General features: G+C 43.0%; 1 protein-coding gene across 2 annotated transcripts in view; it reads right to left on the reverse strand.

Moving 5' to 3' along the window:
* Prom1 (prominin 1) overlaps positions 1 to 11,661 on the reverse strand; it is a 97,990-nt gene that overhangs the window by 13,302 nt on the left and 73,027 nt on the right. For both annotated transcript variants that reach the window (XM_028765187.1, XM_028765188.1), the window contains exons 13-19: positions 11,234 to 11,357; positions 9,551 to 9,654; positions 7,836 to 7,920; positions 5,996 to 6,142; positions 5,343 to 5,414; positions 4,007 to 4,099; positions 2,292 to 2,345 (exon numbers count right to left, since the gene is read on the reverse strand). In XM_028765187.1, coding sequence (XP_028621020.1) covers positions 2,292 to 2,345; positions 4,007 to 4,099; positions 5,343 to 5,414; positions 5,996 to 6,142; positions 7,836 to 7,920; positions 9,551 to 9,654; positions 11,234 to 11,357 — 679 coding nt within the window. The remainder of the gene's footprint in view (positions 1 to 2,291; positions 2,346 to 4,006; positions 4,100 to 5,342; positions 5,415 to 5,995; positions 6,143 to 7,835; positions 7,921 to 9,550; positions 9,655 to 11,233; positions 11,358 to 11,661) is intronic.

An 11,661-nucleotide genomic window follows, 5' to 3' on the forward strand; every position in this document is an offset into this window, starting at 1 on the left:
TCCTTCCTTCCTTCCTTCCTTCCTTCCTTCCTTCCTTCCTTCCTTCCTTCCTCTCTCTTTCTCCCCCCTCCATCCCTCCTTCCCTCCCTTTCTTTTTTGATTTGGTAATAGGGATTGACTCCAATGGCCTGTGCTCACTAGACAAGCATTCTACCACTGTGCTAACTCCCAAGGCCCTCTATTCAATATATGACTCTTTGAACCTACCCACAGACACAGAATTCTTGTTGATGGACGGCCATCTAGTGACTAGGGACTATAACATCAAACCCTGGCTCAGCCCTCTGAGGACAGAAGGAAGAAACGAGCTCAGGGTGAGGATACACTCGAGCTACGTGCCCCAATGGGTCTTTGATGGGAATGCCCTGGTTGTTTTTGAATTCACATGGCTGGAAGAACAGCCTTGATGACTTCCTTTGGAGGAGACAGCTGACTTCCTTCATGGTTGCCCAGCTAGCTGGCTGGTTTTTTGTTTTTGTTTTTTGTTTTATTTTTTTTGAAGGCTGACACCTGTTGAAGCATCACACCAGAGGCAGCCACTCCAAACACATGTGACAGCTTGTTATAAACAGGAAAAAGAGGCTCCATTTGCATAGAGGCCCAGGGGAACACAACTGGGCAAGTGAATCAGAATTGAGTTCTATCTACTGTCCATGTCCTAAACTGGGTCCCAATAGCGGGGGTAACATGCAATTGCAGGTCTCATCCTGAATGTGCAGAGAGAGCGCCAGCAAGGACCATGAGCTCACCAGTATGTTACCAGATCCCCTTGGCATGGGACATACATGTATGTAGTACACTGGGACCAGGGACACAGGCATGGCCCTGGAGAAGAGCAACTGTACTTGTCTTTAGAAGGACTGTGTCTCAATATTGGGCTCACTAAAAAAAGCAGAAGGAGCATTTTTTTAAACTATGGGGTTCACACCCCAGAGCTTTTATGAGCAGTGTTTTCAGTTCAACAAAGATATTCATTTCTGATTCATCCACAGCAGTTCTGCATGTAAGATGAACACAACACAGCCTCGAGGCTCAGTTTCTGTTTCAGGGTGCCTCTTGTGGAGTAATGAACCTTTCAAGATGACTCATGCCCTTCCTAACACAGCGTCCCAGTTGTAGAATGGTATATGGTCAGTCCTCTAATCTAGGAGTTTGGAGTCTGCAACTCAACTAACCTTTTCCTGCAGTGAAAGGAAAGATTTACTGAATGTGTAAGAATTTTTCTGATCATTTTTTTCCCTAAACAATACAGGAGAGCAGCTATTCACATCATATTTCTACTGCATTGGGTGTTTTACTTTGGTTTAAGTACAGCAGAAGGTTTACCTATGTTGGACACACATACTGTGCAATTGATATGAGGGAACTGAGTATTCGTGGGGTGTCTTGCAAGCCATCCCCTCCCCATACTGAGGCAGAACTGTACTTCTCTTCTCACGATGGCGACAAATGACTTGTTCCAACTAATGAGCCATAAGACAAGAGGCGGTGCCCTGAGCAGAAGCTTAAAGGCAATCCATGCCTCTGCTTATGCCCTAGGCGTGTGTCAGTCTGTTATTGTTTAATAACTGAAATGATCTCTCTCAAAGCTACAAACAGTGTGTGGGCAGGAGTGTCACATTATGGCGGATTGAATGAGCATGGTCCCAATAGGCAAGTGTGTTTGAAAACATGACCTCTACTTGGTGGAACTGTTTGGGAAGGATTAGGAGGTGTGTCACTAGTGGTAGGAGGTTTAAAAAGCCCATGTCATTCCCAGTTCTCTCTCTCTCTCTCTCTCTCTCTCTCTCTCTCTCTCTCTCTCTCTCCCCCTCCTCCTCCCCCTCCCTCTCCCCTCCCCCTCTCTCCCTGCCTCTGTCTCCTGTGGATCAGTTGTAAACTCTCATCTACTGCTTCAGTACCATGTCTGTCTGCCTATTGCCATGTTCCCCACCAGCTGTGACAAGAGGCCACTCTTCCAGGCTGAGTCTATTAGGGGATAAGCAAGTTGTAAAGCCTGTGATATGCCCAGCAGTGATGGTGAACATGTGTGGTTAACAGTGCTGAGACTCCCACTAATATGCAACACAATCTTTATAAGGGTAGCCACACTTAACCTTGCCTCCTACATGGCAAGACCCAGACTCCTGAAACTTGCATTAAAAGCAGCACTTGGGAGATGGGAAGCCATGGGAAAGCCAGGTTTGGTATTCAAAATATTCTCAATTTAACTTGAAGTACTTATGAAAATCAATACCTTTGAAATTCTAGGTGTGGTACTTGATAATAAACCTCATGGAAGAAACGCTTACCGGCAAGTTGTTGCTTGTTTCCTGAAGGGTCCAGACACTTTGTTTTAAAGTATTCTGGTGGAGAAAGGAAAGAGACTTCAAAATTCTCATCCAAAACATCAACACCATAGGCCTTGTGTCAGGCCCTCTCCTAATACAGACATCAGATCTGATTGTATAGTGTAATGGCTGCATTCTAGAGAGCAGGGCAGACATGAGCAACAATGGGGACCTTAGGCGCCGTTTATGTGTAAGAAAATCTATAGAAGAAAGACAGGATCATATTCAAAGGGCTGCATATCACACACAGCATACAGGAGCTCCTTCAAAAAAGGTTTAATAGGTGGGAAAACTTTAAAAAAAAAAGTCTGCCCATCAAGCATGGTTTACCTAAATGGTTTAGGTTAAGGTGGGCAAACTTTATCTCTAAAGAGCTGCATTGCAAATACTTCAGGTTTTACGGGCCACATTCTATCCTTACAGCCAACAGCAGCCAGAGATAGTTTTCTAATAAGCTCCAATGGTTGTGTCCCAATAAAACTTTATTTAAAAAAAAGAAAAACTGGCAGCAGGCTGTATTGGGTCAGACTGTGGTTTATGGGGAGTGGCAGTTTGCCAGCCCCTGCCTGGTGTGGATGATAGATCTACAGCCAGGTTGTCCTAGCTCTAAAAAGACCAGGTTATTCTGTCTACTTGAAGAAAAGCATTGAGGAAAATGCAAACAACAGTAAGAATGCTCACATATGCTCACTACATTCTAGGTGTGCGCAAAGGCAGAGAATTGTAGAGAGCCAATACACGGAGTATATGAATACAATAGGAGAATCCTGTGGAACTCTAGCAAACCAGGAAGTAAGAAGGAGAAGAGACAGAGACGACCAGGGTGAAAACTAGATCCATACGTGTCTATGTCAGAGAGGATGGACTTGCATGCATTGCAAACCCGAGCAGCTGACCTAGTGACCCAGTTTCCACAGCTCTCCCTTTGACAGCCACAAACAGGCCCAGGAGCAAGTGTAACATCAATTCCTTCCTCTGGTTCCTGAGTCCCCAAGTTCAGAGGTCGGACATTTCCATGGACCAAGTAATAGTGAGTAGGAGCCACCCCAATATCCCAGTCTTCTCACTTTTATTATTCAAAACCTTACAGTTTGATGAGGACACTGGAAATCATTATGTATTAGAGGGACAAACGAGGGATCTGAAACCATGTCTGTGGGATCTCAAACTGTAAACCACCTTTGGTTTCTATAGAACTATAGATGCGAGGGAACAGAAAGTTGGGAGGTTTGGAGTAGAACAGAGGAGAGAGACTAGCCAGGGATGGAGCCAACAAAGCTAAAGGAAACAGAAGTACTTACCCTCACCCTCACAAATTTCTAAGCAGAGTTTGGAGAGAAAGAATTGGAGAATGTGTCAGCATGGGCACAATCACACCACCCAGGAGGCCTACTAGCTGGGGTGTAGGCTAAAGTGAGGTGCTGGAGACAGGTGTGTGTGTGTGTGGGGGGGGGAATCTCACTGCTCACACCCTCATGAAAGGAAGAGATCAGTGAAGGAAAGTGTGATTTAAGGTAGTGGTTTTTAAAGTCCAGGTCTGTATTTGAAGCTAAGGATGAGCGGATGGGCCCTCTCTCATATGTGGGTGTCTTGAGGCTATCTGCGACTAAACTAGCTAACAAGGTGCTGGATTTCACTCAGGCTGCCAGGAAACGCCGTAGGTTGTTAACAGTTACCAGTGACTGCTGCACAGGAGGGATGTGATGCTGGTGGATGGTTCTAATATTCTGTGCATCCATTAGCAAGGCCTGCTTCAACTTCCCTTCAGGCTACAAAGAAAAGAAAACATATAAGGATCAACAAGACCTCAGCGCAGACTCTTTAGCCATAAAGGAGACCAGAAGACACTACATAACTACAGGATCCCCTCGTAGACAATCATGACAAGGGTAGGCATCAGGGCTAGCCCAGAGATGTAGCACCTAGACAAATGTCTTCAAACTACCAAGCCACAGATCAGCAATAATTCACACTCCTAAACACAAGGTGCTGTGGTTTCTTTTCCTCTGTCCCCAAATGATATAGCCAATAAAGTTCCCTGTTTTACTGTGGAGAAAACCCAAGGCTCACTTGAGAGTTAATCAAGTTAATTTACACTTAAATGATGGTCAGTATATGGACTATAACAATCCTGTAAGGCAGGTATAATTTCTGCCTCCATCTTACAGATTGGAAAACTAAGGCACAGGTGGGTGAAATTCCTGGCTCAAGCTACTAGTATTAGGAGTAGACTGAGTCAGGGTTTAAACCTGGGTCTTCCTCTAGAGCCCAGCTTCCTTGTCACCATAGCCTACTATTTGTTAGAGGGGACCGGTTGGGGCATGTAGAAGGGCTGATGGTGGGGAGGTCTGTGGGCTATGATGGTGCCTCTGCACAATCTTCTATGCTCACTGTTGGTGATGCAAGGAATGTCTCAGTTACCACGCCTTACAATGCAAGAAAAATATGTGTGTCTACATATGTATGTGTGCATGTCTATATGAGTGTACGTGTCTATATATCTGTGTGCATGTATGTGTGTATGTCTGCGTGCTGTGTATGTATACATGTATCTATCTGTGTGTGTCCCTATGTGTGCATCTGTGTGTGTGTATATTCTGTGTGTATGTATGTATATATCAGCATATTGTGTGTGTATATATCTGTATACATGTATATGTCTCTGTGTGTCCCTATGTGTGCATGTCTGTGTGTATGAGTGTGTGTATATTCTATGTATATGTATGTATGCATATGTGTGTATCTGTGCACATATGCATGCTGTGTATGTGAATGTGTGTGTATGTATGTGTTTGAAGTGGAGGTGAGGATCCGTGAAAACACACACACAGGTAAAAGCCTTCTGAACCATGGAGGGACAGTTGCCGATGGGGCCTCTAATGCACTAGTGAGGTGCTTGTGAGACACTGTCCAGCCATGGTGACAGGTACCTCTTTGTGGCTTACAAAACAATGCTAGTGACATTTGCTGTTCCAACTACCACAGTATTTAATCAGGCTACTCAAAACTCACCAACTGCTTTGCTTTTGCTTCCAGATTAGAGGCAAATGTCAGCAGATCCACTTTGGTAGGGGATTTCTCGGCCTATCAGGGAGGAAATGAGAAACAAAACAAAACAAAACAAAAACAATTTAGACAAGGGCTTTTGAAATCTGAACCATCAAAACATAACATTTTGAACAGAGGGCCAGAGCCATCAGGTAACAAAATAAAGCTAGAAACTGTTACATAGCTAACAACCTTTGCATTTCTATGTATATGTACCATTTTCATTCCCCCATGAAGACGAAGGCTACAAATACACACTGTAATATTCATGGATTTTAAAAGCATGCTTAGTGAAATAATCTAGAATAGCGAGTCACAAACTATATGTTTCTACTTATATGGGTTATTCAGAATAGAGCACAGATAGGTGGCTGCCAGGAGTTTGGAGCTGGGGAACGACTGCTTTTGGGTAGAGTGCTTCTGTGGGTGATGAAATGATACTAGAGCTGGAGGTGCTAACTATAAATACATTAAATGTCCCGAAACTGCTGGCCTTAAAAAGGCTGGCCTTTATGCCATGTGAACCACTACTGTGATAAACAGAAATGAAAACGAAACACATGTGTGCAGTATTCTAATTTCTCCCCAAATACCATGCATCCGTATCTGACTCATACCTCCGCCAAGTACGTGGAATAACTGATTGCATCTATCCCAGAATTTGCAAAGTCCTCAAGGCTCTTCCTTCCTGTGTTATCCAGCAGTTCGATGTTATCAATTTTCACATTCAGATTGTCCAACTCCTCGACTATGTTTTCAGAAAGCTGTGTTAAAGAAAAGCATCCTTTCAGCCACTTACTCAGTGCCTTCAAGAAGAAGGGGGGTCACTACATCAAGAGAGATGCATACACTTTGATTGAAATCACCACCTCCTTCTCTGTCTCCATAAGCATTCTGTCTGGAGGTGTAATCTAAAGCGAAGTAAGATGGCATCTCCACCCTTAAAGACCTCAGAGCAAGAGGCTGAGTCATAAGAGAGGGACACACAAACTCTGTCAGAAGGCCAGACAGAGAGGACTCAGTGGAAATGGTCTATAGAGAAGAAATGACCTCTAAGCATCTAGCCTTGACAGAGATGCTGAAAGGACACAGCAGGCTGTCATTCCAGGAAGGGGCAGCAGTAGGAAGGCATAAGACATATCTTCTGGGAGACAAAGATCCTGGGAATGTGGTTGCTTGATGTGGGGTTGTTTTAATAGCCAATCAATAGTTTCCATCAGTATACAGTATACCTTTCTCAACTGTTACATAGTGGGGTACAGGGATGGCATGTTGGACAAAAGAATGTAAAATATCTGTATCTAAATTAAATGTAAAATATCTGTATCTATTACATATCTCTCTCTCTCTCTTTCTCTCTCTCTCTACACACACACACACACACACACACACACACACACACACATATATATATATGCTATTACTGGAGGTACTGCATAGAAAACTCACATAAACCTTTCAAACAAAAGGTCCTCACAATGAAAAGCAGTAGCCATCTTGGTTTCTCTAATGATGCCAACATGAGCAAGATGAGGGGTGGGACCTTCTACCCTGGTCTTGCTTAGGTTCTAGATAGAACTTCATTATGGAAGCTGAGAAGACTTAGAAAGGCCTCCCAGTAGGAAGACTGAGGACAACTAAGCTAATTGTTCTCTAGACCAAGAGCGGGAACTTCTGCTCTTTCTTCTATCCAGGGTGCTCTGGGGTGGCCTTTCCTCAGCATCTCAAGATACAACAAGGGTGTGGGCTGAAGCACAGGTCAGACAGTTATTCTCCTTTGGATTCCATCCTTTCTGCTCCTCATAACAGGTGGCTATGGCTCACATAACTTATTCAGGAATCCTGAGGTGGCAGTGCGTAAGGTGTAAGGAATGAAGACAGTGGCAACCATACTTTTCCATCTCTAATTCCAAAGTCTAGGACCTGGCAGAATAGAGGAACTGGTTTTAAAGAGCCAATGTCCCTGGAAAGTGAGTAGGCATCTTCTTGTAGAGCATGCTTGCTCAATGAAACTAAGGGTTTCATCTTACAGGAGACCTCTTTGGAGGGTCTTGCATAGTCTATAGAATAACTGTGAAGAAGATAAGGACAACTGGTTGGCGGTGAGGAAATGTTAGGAGATTAACAGATAAGAGCGAGGATTGCAAACAGCTGCCGGAATAAGTAGATCCTACGCAAGACTGAAGGAGAAAGTCTTGGCCTGAATCTACCTCATTTGGCATTATCGAAAGTCATTAGAGGAACTAAGGGGGCCATGATGGCTCTACAGCTTTCCAATGCCAAGAGCTTTTACTAGACTGGTTTTGATGCATTTTGTACCCATTGTAAACTACTTGATGTCACTTTAAAACTGTGTTTTAACTTCTGTGGGCTTCACATCAGCCTTAACCAAAGGGAAGAAATAAACCTACATTTAGTAAAACAAAGTCAAGGTTATGACTGGGTCTAATGACTCACCTTCTCAATGTTGAAATTCTCACTGATGTTGAAGACATTCTCAAGCTGAAAAGCAGCATACACACCTCGACCTCTTTTGCAATCCCTATGGAAAAGAACAGAGAAAACACGACTAGTTCAGCAGAAATGGCAATTTCTGCTGCCATTAAAGATAAAGGAAGAGGTTTATCATCTATCAGACTAGTAGGAGCATTTCTTCACCTTGTCAAAAGTGTCTGATGGGAAGTGAATACCCCCAGTTAGCCCAAATTTAGACGGAAGGTAATATCACACACTATTTAGAGGCTTCCTCTAAAAGCCCAACTAAAAGAATTTTAGGCAAGTAAAAGAATTTTTCTTTGAATGGGTTCTAACAATGGAGAGCCCTCAGGACAGATAACCATGAGTTTGAGGTTCTGAAGCAAGACCTCTAGAAGTCATCTGGTACTTTCACATATGCACCCATGTGGCTACTGAACATCAAAAGACATTTATGAACAAAGGTGGAAAGACACAAAGGGGATCATGAAAATGACCACCTCTTCCACCCAAAAGGAAAGAAACATTATACAGAAGAAGATGCTTCCAGGGCAAGGATGCTGATTGCTTGAATGTTTTCTCAGCCAACTCACTACTAATGGGACGGAAAATGAAAGAAAAGTTTTAAAGTGAGGGGTCCATTACACACGAGGAGTCTGTGTCACGTTACTGGTGCAGGACTTGAAGATTTAAGGTTATAAAGGGTTGGAGATATCTGTGTATTCAGTTAGCATCGCAGGGATATTAGTGACAGAAGTCAGGATATTCTGCCAATGTCAAGGGTGGATGATGCACAGAAATGAACAATGCTTGAACACTGCTTATCATGTTCTTATCTTGTGTCAGGCAAACGCATGCATCTCACTTGACTCTAACAACTCCAAGAAAGGATTCCTGTGGTTATGCATCAAATTGAATAGAGAAGAATTAATCTGTCCAGATCCACAGGAACTAGGCTGGACCCCAGGTGATCTGATTACACAATGCACAAGCTAGCCCTAAAGCTGACTCACTATTGAGTGTCTGTGGTATGTGCCACCCTCTGAGTTCTTAAAAGATCCTGTTCATGCGTATTATTGTTACCTTAGCCAGGGAATCTTAGGGAATATCAAGATAAGGGAATGGAGAAATCACCAAGACCAGATCACAAGGGCTTGAAATGATGACACTTCCTATAATATTTCCTATAATACTTTTCTGAGACTAGAAAAATACCTTACTTCTGAAATTGGAACTTTATACCATTAAGTGGGGGAAAAAAACACTGAAAATAGAATTCTCATTCTTAGCAACAAAGAAAAACATTGCCAACAGGAAAGTAGTTGGAGATTGGTTCTAATGCTTTGAATCTGCATGTCCAGATGCTGAAGGCCCTTGTCCCCAAGTGTCTTTTGATCTATCAATAAATAAAGATGTCCATAGCCAATGGCTGGGTACAAGGTGGGATACTGAGAGTTGCATGGGTAGTGCAGAAGAAAGAGAGGGTTGGAAAAGAAGGGGACACAGTAGCAGCAGGAGACAAAGCCAACTAGCCATGTGGCCACTGGCCACTTCCCCAGTCGGACCTGGGATATCAGTGGAAGATTTAGGAGAATCCAGCCTTTGAAGTAGCCAAGGTAGCGTGGCCTGCCCAGGAGCATAAGGCGGGGTAGCAAAAACTACCCACAACAGAAAATGTCTATTGTGAGAATTAATACCTGTAGACTTGCTCAAAGGTCATGTTAATGTCTGGGTTATTGAGCAGCATGCCAGAGAGATAAAATTGCCATTGTTCCTTGAGCAGGTAGGGAGTGTCCAAGACCTGGAACAAATACAAAAGTTGTTTTAAAGACAGTTGTACAACTAGCTCATACAATCAAATGTGTCACTCAGATATTTTTGGGATATTTTCTACTGTGATATTTCTTAATCCTTTTAAGAGAAAAGGATGGCACAATTAGCATAAATTAGAATACACTGAGCACCAATTTAGCATCCATCAGCTGAAATTGTGTTTTTAGAGCAACGTCAATTTATTAGACACACGCGAAGACGGGCTAGACTATTTGGTTTAGAAAAACAAGATCAAGTCATAAAGCAATAGTCTCAGTCCCTCAGGATAAAATGAATATTTATTTTCCAGTTGGCCATAAGGGTACTCGCCTTTAACCCTGCATTCTGGAGGCAGATGCAGGCAGATCTCTGAGTTCTAGGCTAGCCAGAGCTACTTAATGAGATCCTGTCTTAAAAATAAAACAAAGAAAATCAGCCGTCACTTTCCAATTCTATAACACACATTAAAGAGACGTACAATAGTGTGTGGCCGTGAATCTGCTGTCCAAGCACCAGGCTTAGCACCCCCTCCCAAAATGCTTAGGATCGAGTGTTGCAGATTTTGATTTTTTTTTTCTGATGTTAAAATATTCACACACAGGTGTAAAGAGACACTTAAGGTACAGGACCCAAGGCCAAACATGAAGTTCACCTATGCCTACTCATTTTCCTATGCACGTAACTTGAAGGTAATGTTCTACCATTCTTCTTTTAGGAAGCTAAAGAGAGATGATGCAGTCCACTGGTGGTCTCAGTTTAGTTTCTCTTGACTAATGATAACTGAAGCGACATTTGGTTACCTTGCAGTCATTTGTTTGTTTTTATAACAGATGCCAAGTGGAAAACATACACACAATAAAAGCGGGAAATATAAACAGGTTTCAGAAGTAAGGATCTGTGGCTGGAAACATGGCTCTGTGGGTAAGTGTTTACTGTGCAAGTGGAAGGACCTGAGTTCAGATCCTAGCACTGATGTAAAGGAAGAATGCAGAGGAGTATAACACTAGTACCACAGGGCAGAGGAGGGCAGACCCTCGGGACTTACTGGCCAGGTAATGTAGCCAACTTAGTGAACTCAAGATTCCGTGAGAGCTCCTGTCTCAAAATGTAAAGGGGAATAGACGAAGACATCTGACATTGACCTCTGACCTTCAACCATGCATACACAATACTACATACACAAACATCACACACATGCACACACACAAATCAGAATCTACAGAAAAATACTAGGAAGCCAGACATATGAACCAAACCTCTATCTATATCAATGAAGAAAGTGAAAGCACAGACTGAGTCCTGGAGTCTTGTGAGTCAGTCTCGGGGAAAGCAAACCTGAAATTCAACTCTTAACTGTGCCTCCTTGATATCTACCATTCTCTCTCTCTCCCTCTCTCTCTCTCTCTCTCTCTCTCTCTCTCTCTCTCTCTCTCTCTCTCCCCCTCCCTCCCTCCCTCCCGCCCTCCCTCCCCCCCCCCTCTGAGTTTTTTAGTTGATACAACCCACAAGATATGGTGAGACGAAAGAATCGGTCCAAGCCTCCCGTATAAGTAGGAAACCATATTTACCTGTAATAGTTTCTTGTTTTCATAGGGTTCACAGAGCAACTTTTCCACATTTGCACCAACAACAAAAGTAAGAACCACAAGGATCATCAATATCCAGCAAAAAAGGAAGCTGAATCCAACTCCACTGGAAAGAATACAAAGACATGAGTGATACCTGGGACTTCTCACTAATTCCATCTACTCGTCATGTACAGCGGACCTGCCATCTCCAGTGCTTTTGGGTTAAACATACATTGACCTACCACAAAGAAAGAGGCTTAGAACATGCTTACAGAACACTTAGAATGATAGTGTTGGGTCTACCTATGGTCTCATATGGTCTAGAGCCTGGGCTCTGGGGTCAGTTCAGAACTAATTCTAAGATATAATTCTGTATATAGTTATCTATCTATCTATCTATCTATCTATCTATCTATCTATCTATCTAT

The sequence above is a fragment of the Grammomys surdaster genome, unplaced genomic scaffold (assembly GCF_004785775.1).
Source record: "Grammomys surdaster isolate TR1022 unplaced genomic scaffold, NIH_TR_1.0 150, whole genome shotgun sequence".
In the NCBI taxonomy this organism is placed as follows: Eukaryota; Metazoa; Chordata; class Mammalia; order Rodentia; family Muridae; genus Grammomys; species Grammomys surdaster.